The sequence below is a fragment of the Falco rusticolus genome, chromosome 14 (genome assembly GCF_015220075.1).
Source record: "Falco rusticolus isolate bFalRus1 chromosome 14, bFalRus1.pri, whole genome shotgun sequence".
Lineage (NCBI taxonomy): Eukaryota > Metazoa > Chordata > Aves > Falconiformes > Falconidae > Falco > Falco rusticolus.
The window spans coordinates 23,371,459-23,398,427 of NC_051200.1; the positions used below are offsets into that span (position 1 = coordinate 23,371,459).

The window sequence follows — 26,969 nt, forward strand, 5'->3', positions numbered from 1 at the left end:
AGAGGAGGGGGAAGAGTAGCCCTGAGAAACTCCAGACAGCCCAAAACCCACAGCCAGCCTGTCACCGACATCGGCAAAAAGAAAACACCTTAACACCAACGTAGCATTGGGAAGCGGCATTCCTGTATTGCAGCACTGGATGCATCCCACCGAATGTGCATCCAGTGCTGCAATATTAGGAATGCCTGCTTCTCAGTGCTACGTTTTTCAAGGAGCTTTCTTATCCCCGACTTTGGTGACAAGCCCACCCGCACCCCCCATTCGCAGAGCACTGGGGTGCTGGCAGCGGACAGGCCAGTCACAGAACAAGCAGCTCCAGTGGAAGCTGCGGATTCTGGCCCCGCACCTGCTGAGATTCCCGGGAATGACGGGGATCCAACTAACAGCTCCAGGATATCAGGGAACACACCAGCTCCCAGCTTCCCCGGCTACAGCAAGAGCCCCCTCGCACCGGACCGTGTCTGCGCAGACACGCGGTGCACAGCCACAGGTAACAGCCCCGCCGCGGCCGGCAGCGGCTCCATCTGCGGCGGAGCCCCCCGCAGCCGCCCCCCGCAGCCCGCCGGATGCCCCCCCAAACCCACCCCCGCACACGGGCCCCCCGCCCGCACCAGGCGCGGGTGCGCATTTACCGTCAGGCTGTGCTGCGCCGCCGTCAAACCGCGGGGCGGGCGGGGAGCTGAGCCCCGGCGAGCCGGAGGGTTGGGGGGGGGGGGGGGGGGGGGAGGGGGAGGGGGAGGGGGAGGATGGGGGGCCGGACCCCTTGTCCCTGGCGCCGCCGCCGGGGGGGGGTGTCGGGCTGTGCCTGCCGCGGCTCCGGCTGTTGTCGGTGTGAGCGCGGCCGCGGCAGGTGCGGGGCTCGGTCCGCCCCCGCGATCCGCCCGCCCCCGCGATCCCACCGCCCCCCCGGGGCCAGCCCGGCCCAGCGACGCGGTGGCGCTGCCGAGCCAAGAGGGGTCCCAGTGCCGGTCCCTAGTGCCGGTCCCCAGCAGCGAGGCTGAAGGTCCCAGGGCTGCGCCAGGCGCGCGGGGACAAGCCAAACCCCGGAGCCGCAGCCGCTGCAGGCTGGGGAGGGGGCTGCCCACACCCCCCCGCCCCTTCAGCCATCGCCCTCCCTCCCCTCCCAGACTGGCAGCGGCAACTGCAGGGCCTGGCCTGGCCTCCCCTGGAGCGGGCTGGGGGCTCTAGAGCAAGGACACCAAAGAGCTGCAGCCCAATTGCGCTCCCACGAGGGTCCCTCAGGCTGCTCCCCCAGGACAGTTCCTGGACGGATGCCCAGTTGTTCCTAGCCCTCCCTGCTCATCAAAGCAAGCAGGTGGCAAAAGCCACAGCAAGGCACCAAGAGGCTGCTCTCACCAGACTTGTTTTCCCAAAAATCCGCACCCCCCCTGCTGCGGGGGATTTCCTTGCTGGGCAGGTACCGCCTCAGCAGCCCAGGGTGAGGGAGATCCCCCACGGTGCACGCCATGCAGCCTGGCTTCTGGGTGCCAGATGTCAGGCAGGACCAGCCACTGACTATTTGCAGGAAGGCAAAGGAGAAAACGGGGATAGGGTCTGGAACAGGGGGAGCTAAGAGGTGGAAAAAACATTGTTTAAGGTGGACATGAAGGAAGAAAATTCAGGCAAAAGGGCTGAAGGTCAGGAAGCACCAGCCCGAGTGTGGAGGGAGAAGCAGAGAGGAGGGAGAGTGTGGGGGGAAGTGACAGGACGCTGAGCAAGAGGCTTGATCGTGAACAAAGATGCAACACAGGGAGAGACAGGCAGTGATTTGGCATGGGGTGACCAGAAAAGCAAGAGAGAGAGCAGGTACATTGCCACAAACCAGCTTTTCTCTTTAAATTACTTATTGGAGTGCTGCCCAAGCACCCTAACGTGTGAGGATCAAGACAAGAAAACCAGGCTTTTTCCATTGTTTTGATAGTCTGAGAGGCTTTTGATGTACATCTCCTTCTTGCCTTCCTGAGCCCCAAGCTCCTGACCCTCCTCCCACCAACCTCCCAACTGCCTCTGCTCCCCCCCCCCAGCCCTGTAGAGCCATCTGCACACCACAGCCCTCGCCTCCGCAGGGAAGGGGCTCTCGGCAGCAGCCCTCTCAATGAGGCCCTTGTTGACTTGGACGTCTCCATACAGCTTTGTGTGAGGGAGCCTCTTGCCAGCCAGAGGCTGGGCAGTGGGCAGGGGGTCCAAGGGCTCCTGCCGCTGAGGAGTGAGGAGCCAGTGCCACCGCCACAGTCAGCCCTGGCAAAGGGAGAGGCCGTCGATCGGTGCTGGTGGACATCAGTGGGAGGTCACTAAAAGCAATGAAGGCTGCAAGCACCCTGCTACAGAGCTGTAGGCAGACAAGGGGTCAGAGGGGGGGGTCAGGTTACGAGGAACCCAGCTGAGCCTTGACCCCCAGAAGTAACCAACATCCACATGTGCTGCTCCCAGCTGCTGGGGAAGGTGACAGAAAGGGATGGAGGGTGAGCAAAACCTCTGGATGGGTGCACAGCCTTGGGGTGCTGACCACCAAGCCAGCACCCCAGGGGCTGGCCGAGATTGCTATTTCACTCTGGCCATGTAAGTGGGAAAGGGGCAGAGGCAGAAAGACACAGCAGCATTCCCAGTGCAGGGAGCGTGGCTGGGCAAGGGCAGAGCTCACAACCCTTCATGCTGCCAGGGGCTGCCTCTCGCCTGACACCGCGGTGGGTCAGAGCCGGTGGCCCCAAGCAGCACAGTGATGGCCAGTGGAAAAAGCGCTCAGCACAAAGGAGGATTTCAAGCATTCTTCCACTCATTTCCTCATGCAGAGCAGGAACAGGGAGGGTGTGGGGGCAGAAAGGCAGGAAACCTCCCGGAGACAGTGAACTATGAACAAAGAGGGCAGGACTGAAGCGCCGGGTGCCCACTCGTCCCGCTGACGCTTGGAAAGCCGAGGCTGTGCTGCCGGGACGGATGCTGGGAGGAGCAGAAATCGCGCATACTGCATGCTCCTCCCGTGCCGCCCCATGAATGAGCCACATTCACGCCTGGCGATATTAATAGTTCCCAGCATATTGCCGAGGAATGGCAGAGCGCCTGCAGGCTGCCCCGCCGCCTGCACAAGGTGCCCAGTGTGCGCCTGTGCACACGTGTCCGCTCACCCGGGTGCCTGGCAAAGGCATTAATGCAGGGGGACTGAAGGGATAGAAGAGCCTGGAGCGGGATGCTCGGGGGGGCTGGAGGTGCCCTGCCCAGCACCTGGACAGCCACCACCAGCAAGAAGAGAGAGGCTGTTTAGGATGGTCCAAAGGGTGTTGCTGAGAAGGGACAAGAAAAAAATTCAACAATGGCCTTTTGGGGCTGGCTGGATACTAGGAAAAAATACCAGGAAGGGTGAACAGGCTGGGGAGCTGCCTCTTCCTCCTCCCAGCAGGGAGGGCAGGAGCCACCCAGCTGCTCGGGACACCCAGACCTAAACCTGGGAAAGCTCCAGTAATGGGCTCAAAGGAGTAACCCTGGCCTGGCCCTTAGAGGGGACCATAAACGGGACCCCAGAAGAGCTGTGCCTACCCCAAGGCAGCCCCCCCCAGCCACACGCACTCAGCAAAAGCCAGGTTCAGTCCTGAGCTACCAGGGAAGGCAGCACACAGATGCAGCCCAGCCCAAGCCACAGGTCAAGACATTTTTGGGAATCCATTCATGCTGCCCGCACTGCAGCCTGGCTTCTGCTGCCCATGCTGCCCACTCGCCTGCCAGCACTCAAACCCTCCCCTGCTATGGGTGAGATCCAGCGGGAAAACTGGCCAGGCCACGCTGCAGCTATGGGTGAAGGCTTATTCTGAGGAACAGATCACACCGAGAGATGCACACTGAACATTTCTGCCACGGCTGGGAAGCTCAGACAATATGGTGCTGAAAAAGACGGATTATTGGGCCAGATCCACAGTTCCCCGAATTAAACACTCCCCAGCAGCTGAGGACAGAGCATCTCGGGTTGTGAAGGGCACAGGCGCAGATAGCTTATCCTGCCCAGATGGGGAGGAGGGCAAAGGGGGTGCTTCCACCCCCAGGGGGCTTCTGCCGGCTCCAGTGGGAAACCCAGGCTCAGCTGATAGGAGCTCACAGGGGCAAAGATGCTCAGAGACCCTCCCGGCTCTGCTACAGCACCTGCACAGGTCACATCAAGTGGCAAACCCTGTGAGGGGGGAGCCCGGGAGTGGGGCACGGGAGGGTCTGTCACAGGTAAGCAGCAATTTCAGTAATTTCACAAAGCCCGGCCCCTGGCAGCGCACCCCCACGCATGACACCTCCCATGCGTGACACCTCCCACGCGCGACAAATTCCATGCGTGACACCTCCCACACGAGACAAATTCTACGTGTGACAAATTCCATGTGTGACAAATTCCACTAGGAATTTGCCAGGGGAAGGTCCCGCCGGGAGCGGGTCCCGCCGGGGGGTGGGGGGGTGGGGTGGGTCCCGCGTGGAGGGGGGTTGTCTCACAGGGGGGGTCCCCCACCGGGGGAGGGTCATGCGTGGGGGGGTGTGTGTGTATGTGTGTCACGCGCGGGGGGTGAGTCCCGCCGGGGAAGGGTCCCACCGGGGAGGGGTGTCACACGTGGAATTTGTCACACGTGGGAGGTGGCCACGCGTGGAATTCGTCACACGTGGAATGTGTCACGTGTGACACCTTCCATGCATGACCATCTCCCACGTGTGACAAATTCCACATGTGACACCTCCCACGAGTGACAAATTCCCACACGTGACAAATTCCCACATGTGACAACCTCATGCCTGGCTGCCCTGAAAGAAGCCATTAGCTCAGTCCCTGTCCCTCAGCAGCTAGAGGCAGCCACTACTTAATGACATTTGCAGAGCATGCTCCCGATCCTACTTCTGGAGAGGCCTGATGCTGCTGTCAGCAGGGATTTATTTGGAGGATGCCTTTTTCACCTTAATGGCTGGTCTGCAAGCCTTTCCTTTCTGCTTTGTCCAGAACAATACACGGGAAATGAGTATCAGAGAGGAAGCGGAGGGTTGGGAAATCCATGGAAATCTGGCCCCAGCTGGGACTGCTCAGCCGTCCCACACAGCCTGGGGTTGCCTGCAGGAGGGGACCACATGGCAGTGCGAGGTGGGGTCCTGCCGCTGCATGGGTAGCCTACTGTACAGCTTTGGCTGGTTTGTCTCAAAAATCAAAGTCCTGGGATTTTTCCTTCGATGCAAACTGTCTGAGAGACTGTGACTGCCCGTGGAGGTGGGTTACGGGTGACAACTGTCCACCAGCTCCCTTGGCACTCGCTGCTGGCACAGGCATTGGCGATGCCCCTCTGGGCTGGCAGCCGCTGCCAGGAGGAGACCGAGTCCCCATGTCCTCCAGCTGAAATGTTACCTCCAAGAAGGCAGATGACATCCAAGTTGTTTTCCACTGGGGAGCTGAGCACAGCATACCCAGCTATTTTAATAACAGTGGGAAGCTGCAGCGACTTCATACAGCTGGCATTCAGGGAAGGGGCCGTGGCAGCACAGCCCTAGCTCCCGGCTGCTCCAGGCAGGGACGGAGCCTGGGCGCTGGGAACGGTTCTGGCTGTACCTTGGGCAGCAGCTCCGGAGCTTGCTGGGTGTCCTGGGAGAGCCGCGCTACCATAGGGGGAATCAGGGCCAGGCTCTGGGAAGCAATGGAAAAGCCAGGAGAGGCACGTTCCCAACAGTTACCAGGACAAACACAGAACCAACTCCATCCGGCCTCATGCCATTGTGTTGAGAGCTGAGGTCCTCTGGGCACCCACCCCAAGGAGACTAAAAAGTCATCAGGGAAGGGAATGATGTCTCCTGAGACCACTGTCTGAATGTTTCCTTAAGTGACCCATTTGTCAGAACATCTTCTAGGGACAATCAGCTAAGAGGACAGCAAGCAACTGCACTGGCCTCTTCTCAGAGCTTCAAAAACCCCAGCAGAGGGTATGAACTGACCGCAGGTTGGCTCCAAGTCCAGCATGATTCATGTGAAAGGCAGAGCTTCAACCACACTCCACCAGGCACCGTGCTGTCGTGGACTGCAGTGATGCAGAGCAGCCTGCTACGGCTCCAGCCGATGCATCGAATCACAGGTGATAAATCCCTCAGCATAAAACCACGCAGCTGCTCACATACACAAGGGGTCCTGCTTCTCCTGCCCTCAGACCCCTACACAAGCCTGACACCGTGACGGCTGAGCATCCCTCCAGCAGCATGGAGCTCATCAGGCTGGGATGTGGACAAGTGGCCAAGACGGTGTCAGCTGGGTTTGTTGTGAATGTTGCTGAGCCTTCACTAGGAGAAACTTAGATTTTACAGGCAGTTTTAACCAAGGGGAAAAAAACCTGTAATCACTTTTCTCCCCAGAAGCCTAGCCGTAGATGTGATCTGTAGGAGTCTTCCCTGCCCATTCCCTTGCACAGGGCTCTTTAACCCTTTTTAACAAGCTCTTGATTCTTAATCACTCTGGTGAAACGGCGAGAGAGACCACCCAGGATTACCTCTGGAGCTCTGTTCACAAAGCACCTCTTGTTGCCCAGAGCTTTCCTGTGCTCCTGGGCTCCTGTGCTCACCTCACCCTTATGTGGGTGAAAAACATTGCCCTCTGATTAGGGGAACTGCTCGGAGATCCCCGGGCACATCCCACAGGCTCCCTGTAAGGCGGCATTTCCCTTTTCACAGCACTGGAGGCTCTGGCCAGCAGCATGGGCAGCACCGCTCCTCCCTTCGCCACCAAGAGCCATCGGCTTCGGGGGCTGCTCTGAGCTCTGTGCCCGCAGCAGAGGAGCCAGCGCAGGGCAGAGGAGCACTCCAGGGTCCCTCCGCTTCCAGAGCTGCTGAGAGCCAGTGACACAAGCTGACTGTAGGGCTGGGCCAGGATTACTTCTGAAGATGACACTGAGCAAAGACTCTCCATGCCACCAAGCAGTGACGTTATAAAATACAGGACCTCTACCCATCTTTCCCACGAGCTGGGCCACGCTTGGCAGCAGGGCTGTTTCTCCAGGGTGGAACACAAGGACAAAACAAGATCCAGAGCATTTCTTTGCAGTCGGCAAAGCAGCAGCCAGGACCGGCAGCACCGTTTCAGACACGCTTGGCAGTGGCTGCCCTGCAGTGTTCTTAAAACAAGCAGCTGGCTGTGCTCCATCTGGGAGCCCATAGCCCCGTCCCCATCCCTGGTCCCCAACCTCACAGGCACACACCTCCTCCTCTTCCTCCCGCAGACTACCAGCCCGCAGCCTCGCCAGCACCCACAAGCCTCCCATGGCAGGGTGGGCCCCGACCCCCAGCCTTTCCTCCCACCTTTGCAGAGGGATAGTTAGGGCAGAAGCAGCCCATGGACACATGCACAATAACCATGGATCAGTCCAGCTGTCACTGGTGAGACATCTCAATCACACAAAGCTGAGGTGGCTGCAAGCCAGGGGAGACCCTCCTCCTTCCTATGGCATGGCAGTTTCCACGCTCTGCAACTCCTAATGAGATTATCTGTGGAGCACAAAGTTGTTCACCCACAAAGAAGAGAAGAATTGAAAAGGAAAGAGAAAGGAGCAGAGCTGCTGCCGGGCTGTGCTGTGCTTGTTGAACAGCTCACCACGTCGGCACAGCTATGACAGCGCACGCACGCCAGCAAGGGGGCTCATGCCTCTCTGCAGGACTCCCCTGCACACACAGCAACTGGGATTTCATGCCACTACCTGGTGATTACTGCAACATATGGCCAAGCCGCAGTTTCAGCCAGAGTGGGGAAGGGATGGGGCAAAAGAGGGGCTGGGCATGTCTTGTGGGGGTGCCTGCTGGGGACCGAGCTGGGGCTGGGTGGGTGCCCTGGCTGGCAGTGCCTCACACCTATTGCCTTTGCTACCCCTTTGAAAAATAGAAGTTTAGGGGGAAAATCATAGCACTGGCAGAATAATCCGGTAGCCCAGCAAGGGGACAGACCTCTTCCCGTAACCCCTGCCCACCCCAAAGCAAAGGCATTCCTACCCCAAAAAACATTGTCGCAGCTTACCTGCATCTTTTTTATCTTCTAGCAATGTGAAGCACTGTGAAAACAAAGAAAAAAAGCACAGAAATAATTTTGTTATCCTTTTGATTTTCACATTCATGGACTCCTACCACTCACACTTATGTTCAGTCCCCACTCCAGCCTCCCCTCTGCCAGGAGAGGGGCTGCCACTGGCGGTGGTTGCTGCAGCTCTAAGGATAAGCAGAGTTCTAGCAAAGGCCACAGCACTGGGCAAATGCAGTGTGCCCAGCATGCGTCCACCACCATGGCTCCTGGCCTCCTGGAAGCCATCGGAGGAGGAACGGCAGCCAGGACTAGGAGATCTGCATCCATGGGGCAGGCGAGGGAGCCAGGGAGAGAGATGGGGCTGGAGAGATGGACCTTTCTGCCTGACAGCTTCACAAGGATGCTGCAAAGCTGCCAGAGAAGAGACAGGGCTGTCAGACCCACAGCAAGGGATAAAAACAGAGGTTGGAGGACGCAGTCTTTTCCTCCAAAAGCATGGACCGTGGTGCTCTGCTCTGCACCATAGGTGACACCCTTGAGCCACCCACAGCCCATGCACCGCGCACCGTGCATCACACCCATGTCCGCTCCTATGCTGGAGCTGGGCCTGGCTCTGGACCCTCTGATGGCGAAGCTGTGGGGCAGACCCTCACTCTGGTGGAGGAAGCACTGGGCTGGCGTCCCCCCGAACATGTCCCTTGGTACCTGTGCAGCTGCACAGATGGCAGTGGAGATGTCCATATTTTAATCGCAGCAGGTCTGGAAGCAGAGCATACAAAGGTGCCTGCAGGCACGGAAAGGCAACAATAAAGAAAGGAGGAAAATAAAAAAAAGAAAAGCTGAAAGCAGGCTGGCCTCTCGCTCCCCAGGCCTCTTCATGGGCACAGCACCCAGGGTGGGGAAGGGGCCACCAGCACCATGCACAGGGGCTGCCTCTTGCCTGGGGATAGTTTATGTGGGGGCAAAGCCAAGGGAAATGGGATTTACAGACAGCAGAGCCTCGCCAGCACATGGGAGGTGACAGCAATTTGCACGGAGGTGGAGGTGGCGGAGGGTCCTGGCACTGCCCAGGTCCCAAGGCAAGCGCAGAGCCTGGCAACCTCCCCACGCCCCTCCCCAGACCCTGGCGAGCCCCCCACAGCACAGCCGCAGCCCTGCCGCGCAGGGCCAGAGGTGCCGGCAGGGCAGCGGGATCGCTGCAGGAATGCAGCACTGCTGAGCCGGCCTTTCCCACGGGCCACCCGGGAACCCTCTTCCTGCCCGGGCAGCAGGGCTGGGGATGACCTGGGGCGGGGGGGCTTAACCATCTCCCTGCTGCCAGGCTTCTGCCACAGCACCTGCCCAAGAGGTGCCCATCAACAGGACCAGGGTTACCACTGCAACCTCACAGCATGCCCGCGTTTGCATGGGGAGGCCACCGGTGTCCTGTGGCTCGTTTGGCATCGCTGAATCTGTTCCCACTGGGGAGGAGTGCAGGGAGCCATGGCTCCAGCGGTGTGCTCGGCTCTGTCCTCCTCAGCAAGCGCCTGGGCAGACGCCTGAGCCCCAACCTGGCAGCATGTGGGCACCTGGAGAGCATCAGGGCTGAAAATGTTTGGACAGGGAGATGATCACTGGGACACCTATCATGTCTGTTATCACAAGCTCTGAAAACATCAGCCTTGCAGCCAGCACATGCAGTTGATGCCCACGGAGTGGGAGCAGGGCTGGCAGGGGATGAGGTAGGGCTGCTCTCCCAGCCCACAGCAAGGGCAGGGATAGCTGGTCCCAGTGCTAAGGCTGCTATGGGGAGCCGTCTCTCCCTTGCTGTCATGTCTTAGCCCTAATGCCTTTTTCCCATGAAATCTTTCACCAGCCACAGCTCCACCTCATTTAACCTGGAAAGCTTTAATCCCACAGACAGAGCCCTGCATGTTTCTCCCTCTCCAAGAAATTCCTCCGCTGTTCAGGGCAAGTAGCTGAGCAACACTGGCACGGGGAGGAAAACGGGAAACCAGGCTGAAGCAGAAGCCTCAGCTGCATGCGAGACCATCAGTGCTCACCAAGGGAAATCAGAAAGGTGGTGTTCTCTGTCCCTTCGGCTTCCTGGGGGGCCAGCTGGCCCCGAAGCCCACCCAGCTGCTCGGGCCTGGGAGCAGCTCTTGGCTCCAGATGGGTAGAGCCGCTCCCCAGCTGCTCCTCTCCCAAAGCCTCCTAGTGGCTTGTCCAGCACTTGTGGGACCCAGGCAGGCATCAGCCAGGTCTTGTTTGCTTGTGGGGGGCGGCTGCTGTAGAATTGAAGTGGAAATATGGAAACAGAAGTCTGCCAATAGAAGAAGAGAGAAATGAAGTGTCCACCAGACTTGTGTTGCTGCAGGCAGAGCAACGGGAAGCTTAAAACCAGCACGGGGAACTGCACGAAGAGCACAACCACTCCCGAACTTAGGAAGAAGACTCCTGTAACATCTAACAGGGAGACCCTTAGCTCCATTTATCTGGGGTTTTGTGATGCCATGTTTGACAAGAGCCTCATGGGCTGAGATAACGAGGGAGCACAAAAATCAGAAACATCATTTTGGCCCTCGCCTCTGAGCATCAGGGAAGCTGCCATCCAGGAAGAGTCCCCATCCTTCACTGCTGGGCCACCAGTCCAAGGGAAGCACCACTTTGCCTACACTTACTGAAACAGATTTATTTTTTTTCCCCATGGCAGGTAGCTGGAGGTGGTGAGCTAAGGGGCTTGCACCCTTGTTCTGCTCGGGTGGAGTGTAAAGGCCACCTATCTCATGGCAAAGAGTCAAGTACCAAATACCTCCTGGAGCCTCTGATTGCCTAGTGTTTCCCTTGTCACAGTCCCCTGGCCATGATACCGCAGTGCCTGGGGTGACAGTGAGGAGGAACTGCCCCAGACTCAAAGGACAAATTTACTCCCAGACCCATGAATGACTTTTGCCCACACTCAGTCCCCACACTGCTCCAGGCATCCTGCAAAAGTACAAATATCAGCTTAATTAGTAAATTCGGAATGTTCAGATGGGCAAGTATCCTCAGACAGGGAGGGAGGCCAGGAATGTGTCGGGGTGGGGAGATGCCCTGTGTGCTGCCCGGGGCTGCAGCCAGAGGAGCAGCTGCAGCCGGGGGCGGGGGGGATGGGGTGGGGGGGCGGGGGGATGGGGACAGCGAGGGCAGAAGCCATGTCACAGTTATCAGCAGCTCTCTGCCACCTCCCTGCCACCCATGCCCACTCGGCCCCTGGCCCCTTGTCCGGCTTGAGGTGACAGGCTGAAGCCAGCCATCTGCTGGTTGCCTTCAACTTCACCAAAGTCAGCGGGTGTAAGGCACCCCGGCGCGGGCCAGGCTGGACCCTTTGGGGGCTGCAGCTCTGCAAGGTGGGATGCAGGACCCGGGCTCCATCTCCGTGCTACCATGAGTACGCTGGCAGTGACAACACGCAGCTCGTGGGGACAAGGAGGGTTAACAAGGACTTGCTAAACTCTCTGGAGACAGCTGGGACAAGACAGCTACTAATATTATTAATGAATTTCACAAATGTCATTTTTAGATGTAACTATTTTAAGCTTTGCTTGAAACCCCGGGGGAACAGCGTGCATTCCACATTGATTTCACCATGGCAGATCCACTTGCTTGACACAGCCTGGTGCACAGCGCGGCTTGTAAAGGGATTTTACTGCTTTTTCCAGTCTGAAGCTCCTGAGACCCATACTCACACCACCTCCAAAATCTACCTAGCCCACGTACCACCACATGGAACAGGCTGTGATACAATGAAGCCAACACAGCAAACAAGGGCAGTCAGAGAGAGTTGCACACTACTAAGGCGACAGATGAGGAATTAAACCCAAATGAAAAATACCAGATGCCGCAAGAACCACTGCTGCAGGAAATTAAAAACTCAAGGCCTCCAGTCTCGCTGTTCCTTTGTCATCCCACTCGCAGCCGCCCTATCCCTCCAGGTCAGCAAAGCCCAGTGTGGTCCTGCTGTCATGCCAGCAGCCTCCAGGTGAGCCCCCGTTTGCAGGGGTGCCCCCAGCCCAGCTGCACCACCCAAGCTGTGCCGTGGCAGGACCCAGCCTGGCCTGTGCTGACCATGCCAGGCGGCTGGCAGCACACACAGCCCACTGATAATTGCATTATAACCATGGCACCCATGCACACACCGGTGTTTGGCCAGGTGCAGCACCCTGCCTGCCCTCAGCGCTGCTCATGCCGGGGCACGGGTAACCTGGCTGGTGGGTAGTGGGTGAGCATATAGCGTGCATGGACCAATGCATCACATGCAGCCCATCCAAAATTAACCTTTCACATTGCGTGTGGGGCATCAACACGACATCCCTCTGGAGCAGATGTCAAAAGCACTGTAAGCAAGCCCCAGCCCCTCCAGAGATGCCTCCCCTGCTGTCCCTTCTGGCAGCTTCTCCTGAAATTAGGAGGCTGTCAGAAAGATGGACACCATTCAAATAGACAGTCGCTTACCTTGGCTCTTTTGAAGCAAGCCCAGAAAAAATCCAGCAATGGCATGATGGGCTGGGCAGGGGGTGGCAAGCACAGAGCCCCCCTAGACCGCAGCCCCAGGGAGAGCCCACGCCGGCACTCCCATGGGTGCTGCCTGCGGCAGGCAGCGGGCAGAGCCCAGCGCGGGCAGAGCTGGCGCAGGCAGGGCGGAGGGAGGGAGGGAGGGAGGAGGCAGTGCTGCCTGCGGAGGCGGGCCAGCGATTCAAACCCTGCACCGTTACTCAGTTGGTTGTGAACAGGCTTGGACAGCGATTGAAATTCCCTGAAGATTGTGAGTTTTAAACAGCTCCAGGCTTTCCTTCCTGCCTCAAACACACCAAGCAGTGCTCCCATTCCCAGGCAGTGGGAAAAGAAACGCCCCCAGAGCAGGAGAAATGGGAGTCTGGCTGTCAAAGGCACATGTAGGACATTGGAAACCCAAACCCCGAACAGTTTAGCTTTTGACTCCAGCCCCAGCAGCGGTCACAGCTGCGCTCGAGAGGGCTCCTGACGCTCTCCCCCTCCGAGGGACAAGCTGTACCCACGCAGTCACACCATCATGCCCGGATGCCCCCGTAACAAGCCCCCGCACACTCTGCTGTGGCCAGCCTCACACAGAGCAGCAGGCACTGCTCGGCAAGCCTGCAGGTCTGACCCCAGCAGGGAGAAAAACATAAGGAAATAATACTCCCCAGTCATCAAATGTGGCCTAGCCATTCGCTCCGTCTCCATTCACTGCTCCTGAGCTTCCTTTCGCAAACGTGGGTGAGCTTAGCATTTGTTTGCAAGAAGGACAGTGATAAAAGGCAATGCCACAAGCTTTTTTTCGAGCCATCCAGTGCACAGGGCCCCCCAGGCTAGAATCTTGCAGGCACATAAGAAACCCCCACCAAGTGGTGTTATATGTGATCATTTCAGAAAAAGCTATGGCAAGTTGATGCCCAGTGACGCCCGGGCTGAGCCACGCTCCCACAGGACATGCGGTGGATGCCCAGCAAGCTGGCAGCACCGCTCCTGCCCACCACCCACCCCAGACTGGTGCCTGGCTCCATGCGTCCCAGGGGCCAATCCTGCCCGTGCACAGCCCTGGGTCCATGCATGCTGATCGCAGGTGGGTAGCATGTGCTGGCATGCAGGAGCGTGGTGGCTTCTCCCCCCGGACAAGGTGCCATTTGTAGCGCAATACCCCAGCAACTGGTGCATGCAGCAGCTGAGCCTGCTGCCAAATGTCAGTGAGGGCAGAGCAGGATGTGATGCTGGGCCCCCCCAAAGCAGGACCAGAACCTCTGCAGACAGCTGCTGCCCATCCTGGGGCCACCTCTGCTGCTTTTTCCTGCCTGTCACCAGTGCCAAGGAAGACAGGACCGGCAGGGAGAGGAGCAGAGAGCAAACCAAGCATGAGTGAGCTGTGGCTGGTGGGACATGGGTCGGTAGCAGCGCAAGCACAGGACGTCCCACGGGTGCAACAGCTCCTCCTGGCCACCACCACTGCTGGGCCAAAGGAGTGTGCTTGCACCCCAAACCTCTGCTCCAGCAGGATCGGTGCCAGTCTTGCTGGTGCTCTCCTCAACAAAGCAGAGGGCACAGTCACAGCTCATGGGAAGCAGGAGCAGGAAGATAAGGCAAGGACATGAGCATGGAACACAATGACACAGCAGCCTGGAGAAGATGGCACAGGGCACTGCCACCCATGTAGCATCCCCAGGCCCGCCTGGATCTGCAGTGCTGCCCTGGTGGCATTGGCATGGCCCCGGCAGCAGCACACAGGCGGTGTCAGCCCCAGCCCCAGCTGCCTCCTTCCATCTCCCCCTTGCTCATTTCTCAGCGGGTTTTGGCACCACTCCCGGGCTTGGCATTGGCTGCAGCTCCTCTGCTGTGTCCCTGGCATTACTGGGCCAGCACAGCGGGGCTGGGGGCACCGCAGCACAGCGTAAGCTTTGTGTGTCGGCCTCTTTTCTCCTCCTTTAAACACCTGGGGCTGGGAAGTCAGTCTCACCTCTACGGCACGCTTGCCTGCGGTCACCTTTCCTACAAGTGTTTTACCCATAGGAAGGTACACACAGGAGTTAAAGGCACCTTCCATAACTCACTCACTGCTGCCTCACGGGACACAGTTTTTATTCCAAGGACTTGCAAATAGTTGCCGGCAGTGGAACAAGGCAGCTGGGACAAGTGCCCATTTCCAGAGGTCCCATTCAGCTTTCTGGGTACCGCTGCCATAGTGCTGAAGCTGCCAGGGGACCTGCCACTGCGGCAGGGCCACCGAAAGGCATCACCACTACAGTCTCCTGCAAAAGTCCCTCGCTGCCATCATCACTCCAGGTGACCTGGGAAGACTTCTCTATACTTCTTACTGGCTTTCTCCTCAGAAAGGCATCCCCTGCAGAACACCCGGCCAGACCAGCAAGCGGGCAGGGGCACATGCGTGTGCATGAGCCAGCAGGTACCTAGACCTCCTGCCCTCAGTGTGGTTTTGGTGCAGGAGACACACTCCTTCCTTTCCATCTCTGCCAGAGCTGGGGCTGAAGAGAGCTGTCACAGGAGGCACCGTCCCTGCAGGGACAGCGGCACTGCTGGGCTGCGCCCCGCTGGGCTCCTCTTCCCACCAGGGGCTCACCTGTCAGCACTGCGCTCTGCTTCGGGGGCAGGACAGGCAACTGCCTGTGCCAGTAGCAGTCAGGTGTCGAATAGCCATCCCCAAGGGAATCACGACTGACCGACGAAGATGGCTCTACCCTGCCAAAACCAGGAAAGTCCTTGCAGAAAGTGGGGCAGCCCCACAGATTTAACCATAACTACACCAGCCCACCAGAAAGGCACTCCTGGAGAAATGACCCCACCAGCACCTCACTTCACTGCTTGGTCTGGCAGCATGAAGTCCTTCTTCCACTTCCTCCAAAAGCAAAAAGCCCTAAATTAGTGCAAATAGAAGAAAGCTGTCTCCTTCCCAGGGCCTGGGAGACAAACCACAGAGGCTTCTGCATACTTGCATAGCTTCTTCCTATCCAGTCATCCCAAAAGCATTCAAGTAATTTTAAATCTAGGATCCCTCTTTCAGCACACGAGGATACCAGCTGAGGTAAGAATAGGTCCTGGGGACTGGATCCACTGTGAAGTGGCTGAAGCCTGTACACACCAAGTGTGTATTTCTGCCAAGAGATGCCAGGACACAGACTCCACTGCTGCATTTGTCTCTTCCCAATATTTCTAATGTACCAGCTCCACAGGCATCTACAAGCAAAAGAAAAGCAATTTCTATTAATTTTATATGTATATATATGTATGTATCACTGTCACCTTCAGACTTACATGAAAACCCATTTTATACTTGAGTTTGTTTTAAAAGGCTGATTCTAAGGAGAACTCTACACACTCACTAGGAGTTTTCCACATGGTGAATGCCAGCCCTGCCCCATCCACTGCCCACAGTGCCCAGAGCTGGGACAGACACCAGGATGCTCACCAACCAGACCCAGCACTGTGACAAACACCTTGCTTTCTCTGTAAGTCACAGGACAGGACCAGTATTTTGTAGAACAGGTACAGCCTTTTCTCACAACAGCTCATCTCCCAGAGGATCCCATGTCACCTCTGAACAGCCCTGCGGCCAGCAGCTATTCCTGTCCCATTGATGAGCTATTGCTGTCATGACTGCTGCTCAACAGCACCAGGCGCAGCATTAATAACAATTAGCGTTAATAACAGCTAAAGGCTGCAGCCTGCCAGGCAGCGTCCTCGCCGGCAAGAGAAGCCACCATCACTGCTGGTACTGTTTCCGAGGGCTGGCTCCACTTCTGCTGGAAACTGTGGGGCATCTGAAGAGGTGTGAGCAGGGGGCAAGCTGCGCCGAGCAGCAAGCAGCCCCATTGAGCCATTAACATGCAGTGATTTTCCACTTGCCGCTGTATGCAGGCATTTCCCTGAGGTCGGGAAGGGAGCAGCTACTGCAGAGCAGGCGTTTGCCCTATTAGCATAGCGGGAACAGTAACCCTTTTCTTTTAATAATGCTGAATTGCTGGGCGGGTGATGCTGGGGCAGGGCTGGCAGCGCTGGACTGGGGCTGTGACACTGTGTGCGTGGCCAGAGAATATGAGATGGAGAAGACTTAAAACCTGCTGCCCATGGGAAACATCACCAGGGTGGCTGCAGGGACTGTGCCTTTGTGAGGACAGGGCTGACCCCTCCTGCACTGGACCAGCCCTGCTGTGGCCCTGGGTGAGGGGCTGCAGGGGCTGTGCTGGGGAGATCCAGCATACACGGCTGGGGCTCAGATGCCAGCCCTAGCACAGACCTCGGCTCCAGCCCAAGAGGCCAGGGGTCCCTGCCAAGATGGGTGCCCTGGTATTAAAGATGCATCAGGCACCACGGTGGCTGGACCACAAGAAGCCTGCCAAGACACGTGAACATCAAAGAGCAGCAGAAGACATCCTCCTGTGCCTGCTGTCCCACGGCTGCCCCATGCTGCAGAGAGCTCCCTGCCTGCCTGCCACCACTGCTTTTCCCTTAAAAAGTTCCTCATTAAAAATAATCTCAGCGTGTGTGCTCCAGTCTCCAACAGTGCATTCAGGAACATGAGAAAACTGTTCAAATCTGTGTATTATTTTTTTTAACAGATGAGAGTCTAAACTGTTTGGTTTTGATTGTGAAAACAAACCATTCAAACAGATGTCATCTCTTGGAATAGGTACCTAATTTTGTCACTCATAATGGGGCTCCTGGCCTTTGCTGCTCAACCAGGCATTGCCAAACATCCCTGGGCAGGCAGGGAGCCATGGCTCTGCCACCCACCCGCCCTGGGCAGCACGTCAGCGCCGCTTGCCAGAGAGTACTGCCCTGGGAGGTGGCGGGCAGCGCCAGGAGCGATGCCGTGGGACGGGATCAGTACAGGAACAGTTTTGACCAACGCAGGCTTGATTATGAAAGATCTCCATCCAACATGATCAGCCTTGACACACAAAGAGGCCATTTAACAATAAAGGAGAGTTATTGCCAGCAGGGCAGTTGCTGCTTCTACTTTGAGGAGCGACAGACAGGCTATGAATGTACCACCTGGGCTGGTGCTGTGACCAGGACAAGGGGAAATGCCCTGGCCTTTGCCCGTGGAGCACACGCCACTCACCCAGCAAACCAACCTGTTCCTTGTGCTGCCACCACTGCATGTGCACCCCTGTGCAGGGCTGGAGCAGGGCACAGGGCGCAGGGGCACGCGGCTGGCTCTGCTCCCGCCTGGGCGCACCGCACCACTGCCTTTGGGCAGGTTTGGCACCCCGTCAGCGAGCCAACATGGTGGCTGCAGTGTGCTTGGCCATGGATCCTGCCGGGAGGCACAGCAGGGCTCTGGACTGTGGGTGGGATGTGCCAGGGATGGGCGCTGCCTGCGAGGAGGACGAGGGCAGGAGCTGGGCTGTGGGGATGCCCCACGTTGCTGCAGGCTGCACCGCAGAGCCAGCCCAGCTGGAAAGCATCTCTCTCTGACAGACAATTAGGCAATTACTTAATCCCCACTTGCCAGCTCCTATGGCAAAAGGAAACACTGAGGTGAGCAGGGCAGCACCCCTGTAACCCTTCTGGGGTTGAAGGCATAAATCCCCAAATCCTCGCCCCATCCCACGGCGATAATGCAGCCAGCTGGTCCCATGGCATCCCCCCAGCAAGTCCGTTCTCGAAGGCTGAGACAGGAGCGGGATATCACCCTCCCTCAGCACTTATGGGACTCGCATCCTGCTGATGCTTCACTCTCTAACAGCAATTACATTTTTCCTTAACCCAGATGCACACCAGACTGCTGTAGACAACCCGAGGGCCCCTTGCCTTATCCACAGCTGCAGGAAGCTCCCTGTCCTCCCCAGTCCCCTCAAAGGTCCTCGCGAAGGCTGAATCAGTGCATTTCCCCACAAAAGATGGTCTGGTTTGTAAATACCAGTGAACATATATAAATCATATAAATCCTGATTTATCCAATATACACACAAAAGTCAAACAAATTTTTTGGATGACTAGTCCTCACAGACTTGCAAAATTCCCCCAATTTCACTAAATAGGAGGTGACCTCACCAAAAAAATTAGTCAATGATGTTTTTGTGGAGTTTCTGTTGCACAAGCTGGGGTGTACTCCTGCCCGGATTCACTGAGACTTCTACAGATCTGTAAGTCTACAGCTGTCAGCCAGAAAGCTTGGAGACTTCAACAACAGAAGGTTTGCACCATTAAATTCTGTTAACAGAAAAACATTAGCCTTGTTAATTAGCATCCTGGCTTTCACCAGAAGCAGAGTGCCCTCTCTCCCTGAGGCTAGCTGCTGCACCCCAGGGCTCCCCAGGACCCCCCACTGCCACCCCCCTAGGCTGCGGGTGAGGACAATGGCAGCATCAATGAAAAATACTCTCCCTGACCCTGGGGTGAAGCAGACATAACCTGTGGGCAGCACAGTTCGGCGACCAGCAGCCCTGGCCTAGGACAGGGTTCTGCTGCACTCTGTGCAGCCCCAGCCAGGGATGCGGCTGTGGTGGGTGACCAGAGGAACGTGCCAAGCCAGGGCATCGCGAAGGATCCGCACGCCTGGCTCCATCCCTCCTCCCACTCCCCCTTCTTCATCCACCTGTGGCAGCTACTTTCCATGGGGATGCTTGACCTCAGCCATTACATTATCACTTCCAAATCCACCAGCTCAGCACAGAAACTCAGGTCATTCCTCAGTCTGTCTGTATTTGAAGCAGACTGCTTTAAGGTCATTATCCTGCAGCACCCAGGGCTTGCAATCAATATGGGGGAAACGTGCTAGTCAGATGCATTTAAAAGAGCATAACCGATATGGTCATGTTTTTGAGGTACTATAGACAAGTTACACAAATTACAAATAGACCTAAGTGATACAAAAGGAAATTGGCTTTTGAGACCTGTATACCTAACCAATCTTAACTCTATTTATATTCAAACACCCAAGAGTAAAGTGTCTGGGAAAAGTCTACAAAGATTCCCACACAAGACAGAACTCCAGCAAAAACCTGCTGCTATGCTGTAGTTTTCATACAGGCATCTTGAAGATAAAGAGACGCATAAAAGAGGCTGCATTTTTAATGTATGAAAGAGTGGCATAAACAGAATGTTCACAAGGCAGCCTTCCTTTCCCACAGGAATATTACTGAGCTAGTAGAGCCTGGCTGGGACATTAATCCTCTGCCCCAGAAGGCAGGCGCCAGACAAGCACAAGGAATTGCGAGCATCTCTTATTATTAGCAAGAGCAGGGAGGCTCCTACAGCAAACGTATAGGAAAGCAAAGGGACGAGCTATTAACAGCTAGAGGACAGCCCAAGCCCTGGGACAGGGTCTGACCGTCCCAGGGGCTGGATGGAGAGCGACAGTCCCAAGCACCCGCACCACAGGGCAGAAAAAGCAGATTAATCCCCCTCTTGCTAAAGCCAAACTGTGCCCTGCAGCAGGGCTGGCCAAGAGCAGCACGAGGAGGGCTAGCATCACACCAGGGGCACCCACACACATGCGCACACACACAGAGCTGGCAGCTGGCTGAGAGGGACACACTCCTACCGGTGCCCCGCTACCTGCCTGCGACAACCAGCATGCTCAGCAGATAAAAAAAAAATATTACAGGCAACAGAGGCACATCTGTCTTTCAGGCTTGCACAATTAAATGCCATTTAATAAACTACATTTGACCTACTCGTTTATTTTTGCACACAGTTCTAGCAACAGCTGTTGGGAAGATCCCAGCCCTAATTCTGGCCGAAGTTTGGGATTAATTAATAAAACAGAGGAATCTGTCAGGTGCAGTGCCCTGCTCCCCACAAGCGAGGGCATGTCTTTGCAAGTTTAACCCTGCATGACAAATTCACATACAATACAGGGCTGGACCATTCCTGTACTGAGTTTTCCACACCCAAATTCAGAGGCAAACTGTCCAGCACCGCTTCTTGTGCAGAGCACCGTGCCAGGGACACGGTGGTTCTGCTCATGGGAACAAGAAGTCAAATTCCCTCATGGCTCCAAGCATCAGGGTGTGCATCCCCAGAGCAGGTGGGAGCACAAAGGTGACAGGACCCACAGGTTCCTGCAAGGCAGCCTGCATCCAGTTTGGCGTACTGGGCTCTGCTCCCACACTTAGCACTCCAGGCTCTCCGGAGGATTGCCACCACAGGCCAAGGGCTATGCCCAACCCACTGCCTGGCCAAGAAAGCCTCCTTGCTAAGATGCAAAGCCCAGCACAGCCAGAATATGCTCCTGCGTTGTTCTTGAAACCCCAGGTTTGCTGTGGCGGTTGCAGTCAAACCCTGCCAGAGCCGGGTCAATCTTGCAGGCACCCTGGCAGAAGAGCACACAAAAGCTAAGAGGGGACCCAGGACAGAAGGAGCAAGTGTGAGCAGGTGGCAGCAGCATGCCAAATGCACAGCACTCTTCCTGGTTCAGGAGCATGAAGACATTTAAAACAAATCAGCATCAGGCACAGATTCTCTTGCCACCCTTTCAAAATCGCTGCCACAATGATGCCCTTTCTTTCAGCCACTGACTGCATGAATAAGGAGAGGCACTTCTTGTCTGGGGACAGCAAGCGCCCATCCCCCCATGCCCACCGCACCGCAGCCCCAGGGGTATTTCCAGGGCTGGATAGTAGCAGTGCACTGCTGCTAACCTTCTTTGGAGATGCCAGAAAAACTCAAAAACCCTTTATGCAAACCCTCACGCACACAAAAGCATTATTATTTGACAGCAAATTCTTTTCTTCCTGCGGCTGCAAGGGCTGGCAGGCTCATCCCAGTCAGAGCATCCTGCCCTCGGCCCTGGGCCGAAGGGCTGAGCTGGAGTGATGTGCTCTGGTTCACCACTCCAAAGTGAATCATGAGGTAGAAGAGGAAAAGTGAAGGTTAAACAAGCAGGATCTCTGTCCTGACTGCTCAGAGGCTGAACCAGCCGCACTGCTCCAGCAGAAAGCCAGGCCCCGCAGCCTGCACAGCCAGCCTGGGGCCACGGCAGCAGGGGCTTGTACCGTGGGTTCAAACCCACCAGCCTTGAAACATCCAAGGCCAAATTTCACAGTCAGGTTACAAGTCCCTTCAGAAAGCACAACGGAGTGAAATCACCTTTCCTTTCCAAAATTACAAAGATGCCTTGAGGCTGTTGAGCCTAAGCCGCCTCCTAGGAGTCAGCAGTCTCTGCCCTCTCTCCACACCCGCCCCGGTCCCCATCTGAGCACCCATTTGCTCAGGACACATCACGGCTGCGGGACACGTGCCAGAGCAGGCTGTCCCCACACCATGTGCGGGGACTGTCTTGGGCTTCTGTCGCTGCTGCTGTGATGAGTTCAGAAGCCCTGGGACAGAAAGAGGCAGCAACGCCCTGCCAGCTCTTGGACACGTGGGGTTTTTTTTTTGCTAAGAGCGGAGTGAATTATGGGGAGAGACAGGTTTTAAATAAGTGCATGGTATAAATAATTGCACCATCTGTTTATGATTCTAAGACAGCAATACAAAACACCAGAACAAGACTTGAAAAGAACCAGAGAACACAATCCAAGTGAAATCCAACAGTTCTTGCTGAGCTCCAGGATATACCCTTTGCCATTTTCTTGTAGAAATCTATGACCTCATCACAGAGTCCCACCTTGCATCAGGCAGCATTGGTGGTGGCAGGAGAAGCACAGAGGCGTATGTTAAGCTTCAGCCGGTGTGGGCTTAAGCAGCTTGTAGGGACCCCCGGGACTGTGCAAGGGACCATAGCCTGGCGCCCATCAGCGGGTGGAGAAGCAGCAGCTCTAGGTAGAGATCTGTTAGTTTTTAATCTCATCACCCTGTAGATATTCTTTTGAAGCACCTGTCTTGCTTAAGGAAAGAATGAAGGAGAGCATATGTACACATGCACATATACATACGCTTATTTCAATGGCAGGAAAAAGTGCCAGGTGCTAGAAAGGCTGAGCCTGGTTTTGGAAATTGCTCTTCTGGAGACAGTTGAGTCAGTCCAAGGGTGGCTCATCCAAAGGCCACCATACCCATGCAAACAAAGCAACCGAGTGCCACACTGATCCTGGTGCCCGGTACAACAGACCCGACACAGGGCAGAGCAGCAGACATGCTGTTTCCTTTGGAAAACCAGAGAAATATTACCTTGTTACCATACATAAGGGAAGGGCAAGGCAGGGCTACAGCAGCTATCCTGCCTGCTTGGCTGTGGCTGTAAGCACTTGACTCTGCACAGGAGCAGACACCTCTTACCAGAGCCACATTGGAGGAAGACGCGCTCCTGCCCGATGATGAACCTGTGCAGGAGCAAAGGTGAAACAAGGCTGAGGCTGGGCAGAACCACACAGTGCTCCAGCAGCCACTTTGGTGGCAGAAGAGGAGCCCTGACATCAGCACACCGTCCAAAGGCTTTACATAGCTTCAGGTACAAAAGAAATAGAACAGAGTTGTTTTGCATGGGAAAGACAACCAGAAAGCCCAGCCTGGCGTGTGGCAGGACTGGAGTTGCTTCTACTTTCAGTCAGGTCAACAGGTGCTTTAAAATACTTTGTACACGTTGGAAGGACAGTAACTATCAAGAGCTGTCCCTTCTGTAGCAGTTCCCTGTGTCATCCCACTGACCAACCTCCTGCAGAAGATGCTATCTATGGGACCACCGCTCAGCCTTCCCCCCCCCCTTTGTGCTGTATTCTTCAGTTCTCTCTCAAAATAAAGAACCCCTTTTACCCTTTCAGAGGGAGCTTGTGTTTCACATAGTGCTCTTCCCACTGCAAGCAACACAGTGCCGGGAGAAGAGAAGGGGTTTGGAGGGGTGTCATTGAGACATGTTTCACCTGGGTGCTGCCTCAAGGCTTCTTTCAAGCCAGTGCAGCACTGGAGATGCTCCCTCTGGGTCATGCCTTCTGCACATGCAGGAGGAGCTCAACTGAGATGGATGGCAACCACTCCATCTCCTCCCACATGGGCATGGCAGCAGCGCTGGGAGAGCTCATCCTGCCACCAATGCCGCAGTGAGAACGGAGCATCAGTGTGGCAGGAGTCTGTCTATAGGAGCCCTGGGGACAGTGAGGCAGATGCGGGCAGCAGCCGGGCATTCAGCTCCCTCACTTCTGCCTAAGCACAAACAGCAGTGTATCAGACACAGAAGGCTTAGAGAGCCAGATATGCTGAGATGCCAGGCACAGGGAGGCTGTAACACACTGAACAAAACCATCCCTGTTCGCTCCCCAGTGCGAGTGAATGGCTTTGAACTCTGAAACGCAGGCAGAGGGTGACAAGGTTCAAGTGAAATAACCGAGGTGGAATTAACAAAACTATCCTTCCCACATCAGCAAGCACATTTTTTTAATAGCTTTCTGATCTCACTAGGATTGAGAACAAAACCTAGAGCAAATCTTTACTCCTGTCTCTCAGGAACCCATCCACTGCCACACACATGCCAAGCCCCCGCGCAGCACAGGCATTGCCCCCTGGACAAGGTGACAGCAGAGCAGCACAGCGACTCTTACATCTGCCAATGCCAGGAGCCCCGCACATACAAGCTCCCTGCCACACCGTGCCTTCAGCAATGTTCTCTCTGACGTCTCTGCCGATATACCTGCTTTGCTCCGTGCAGCATGCCCCATCCAGCTCCCCTTGCTGCCGGCAGAAAGGCTCACCCTGCAGTGCTCCCCGGGGAAGCGAGCACCCCAAAGAGCAAAACCTCTGCATGCACACTCCCGGCACACAGCCTCACCTCTGGTCTGAGCGCGAACGATGCAAAGATTTAGTAGTCTCCGGCTTGACTTGCAGCCCCTGCAGCCACTGCATCAGTCAACTGCCAAAGCCAAAGGTCAGGAATCACGGGTTCGCTGTGCCAGCAGCCAACAGGTTCACTGGATGAGTTATTCCCTGATTTTACTGGGAAAGTCCTTCCCTTGACTGTTACCTTCACCATTCATTTGCCAAACATACAATCCAGCACACAGAATATTAATCTTAAAAGATGAGCTTTGGGGCGGGGGGGGGGAAATGCTAAATCGGAGCTTTATCCAAACAAAGGGTATCACTGAGCTGCACCCAGGAACACCTTTGGAGCAGAAGAGCTGCATTTCTGGCACTGGTTCCCTGCAGCACGCAGGAGGGCCAGAGCCACTCTCCTGTGGAGCATCCCTGCCATGGCTCAGGGCTGCCTGCACCAGCTGCTGCCACACAAAAATCCACACTCCTGCCTGCAGATGGGCTGCAGCTCCCCTTCCTCACCACGAACCCACCCGCAGGCAGCACAGACCCCCAGCACCAGCCACTGTCTCTCCCAGAGGGGATTTCAGCTGTGCCGGCTCCGCCAGCCCCGCTGCCTTCCCACGGGAGGGTTCCCAGTGCAGCCTCCCCAGGTTGTGATCTGGCTCTGTCTGAGAGCCAGGGCCTGTCTCTCTGGGGAGGAAAACTAAACAAAAACCAACCAGCCCTCATTTCTGGGCTGTGAATCTGCATTTCTGAACATTTGCACACATTAATTGGAGAGGAAAAAAACCCACAACAAAACAAAGGAAAGAAATCCTCAAGGATGTGTTGGTAAAACCACAGCCTTCAGCTTCTGGGGGTGCAGAAAGTACCCCAGAGCCTCTGCTAAGGGACTTCACTGGCCACCCCGCACTGCCCAGACCCTACCACCCGGTGGTGGCTGCCAAGGCAGGGGAGATGACATGTTCCCAGTCTCGCTTGGCCCAGGAGCATCAAGTGCCTTTTGCTGGTGGAGGGTCCTCCCTTCCCTACAGCAAAGCTGGGGTCTCCCCCTCCCCAGAGCAGCCCAGCTGTGCAGCACCCTGCAGGTGGGCTCACCCTTCCCTGGCCAAGCTGGGCAGTCCAGGGGCTCAGGCTGCCTCAGTTTCCCCTTCTGCTGCAGTTTGTGCATGAGGAGGGAGGTGGGCAGTGCACCCATACCCCCATGGCAGGGGAGGAGGGCAGGTCCCTCTCACGCTGGCACCTCTGGGTGTGAGAAAGCGAAGGTGGGTCCCTCGCAGCTGGAGGGCTGGAAAAGGAACGTGGGCGACTGAAAGCAACGTTTCAGATTACTTGATGGACTGAAGAGATGTTTTCAGAACAGTCAGGATTTTCTGCCTTTAAATTACTTACAATTCTTAAAGATTACATTAAAGAGCAAAGTCATACAGCAATCCTGCAAAAACAGTTAATTTTGACCAATGCTAATGATATACAAAGCTTCCACAGAATAAAACCAGAACCCACAGAAAACCCATCACTATAGCCACTGGTAAAATCTTAGTATTTTTAAGTCCTTCACTACTAGTCAGTCTGCATTCATGGTTAAGTTACACGCTTCCTTTTGCTAAGCATCCTCCCCTTGCAGCAATGACAGGAAAGGTCACACAGCCGATCAAGGAGGAAGCAACAACCCACCTGCCCAAGAAGCATCAGCCATGGGCAACATGCAAACTGCTGACAAACCAGGGTGGTCTCAGACCAGTTCTTTCAGGTGCAGCAATTTTGCTTCCAAGAGCAGAGCTAAACAGATTGCAAAACACTGCGTCCGCACGTCTCCCCATGCACCCATCAGGGCTGAGGCTGGAAGCTCAGCACTCACCCCACTGGGGCTGCCCATGAGGTGTTCCTGCTAAACGGGACAGGGAAAAGCAGGCTGCTGCACCCTGGACCGCCTCGGATGGAACAGAAAAAGCCAAGGGGAGGGAACAAAAAAAAGCCAGCCACGAGAGAGAAAAAGCCAGGTTCTAAGGGACTGCAAGGCCCTGCCGCCCTCTCGTGCCTGCTGGGACATTTTGGGCTCCTCCAGCCACACAACGGAGAGCCCAGAGCTGGGCTGGCTGTGCCCCTGCTGCCACGGCCTCCGAGGGACGGCTGCCCAGCCAAGGTGCCTGGCTGCTGCAGGGGGTCACCGCTGCCACCCCACCGCACAGTGCAAGAGCATGGGCATACTTCAGGCGATTGCCTGAAATTCCAGTGCCTGTCACAACCACAGGCTGGTCAGGGTGGGAAGGCACCTCCAGAGACCATCTAGTCCATCCCCCTGCTACAGCAGGCTCTCCTAGAGCAGGCTGCACAGGATCGTGTCCAGGCAGGCTGTGAATATCTCCCGGGAAGGAGACTCCACAGCCTCTCTGTGCAGCCTGTTCCAGGACTCTGTCACCCTCCAAAGTATTTTTCCCCCTCATATTCAGCTAGAACTCCCAGTGTTGCAGTTTGTGCCTGTCACCCCTTGTCCTGTCACTGGGCACCACTGAAAAGAGCTTGGCCCCATCCTCCTGACGCTCACCCCTAATATACCTGTAGACATTGATAAGACCCCTCTCAGCCCTCTCCTCTCTCAGCTGAACAGTCCCAGCTCTGTCAGCCTTTCCTCATAAGGGAGATGCTACAGTCCCATCATCTTTGTAGCCCTCTGCTGGACCCTCTCCAGTAGTCCCGTCTCTTGAACTGGGGAGCCCAGAACCGGACACAGGGCTCCAGATGCGGCCTCACGAGGGCAGACAGAGGGGGAGGATCACCTCCC

At 56.2% G+C, this 26,969-nt stretch overlaps 1 protein-coding gene across 2 annotated transcripts in view; it reads right to left on the reverse strand.

Annotated features, from left to right (window-relative positions):
- STARD8 (StAR related lipid transfer domain containing 8) overlaps positions 1–12,648 on the reverse strand; it is a 57,079-nt gene extending 44,431 nt beyond the window's left edge. Inside the window, exons 1-2 of one of the 2 annotated variants that reach the window (XM_037408270.1) lie at positions 12,473–12,648; positions 7,997–8,030 (exon numbers count right to left, since the gene is read on the reverse strand). In XM_037408270.1, coding sequence (XP_037264167.1) covers positions 7,997–8,030; positions 12,473–12,517 — 79 coding nt within the window. In that variant the 5' untranslated portion in view covers positions 12,518–12,648. Of the gene's footprint in view, positions 1–632; positions 848–7,996; positions 8,031–12,472 lie in introns of those variants that run through there. The other variant, XM_037408273.1, reaches the window with a different exon arrangement.
- Between the last annotated feature and the right edge of the window lie 14,321 nt (positions 12,649–26,969).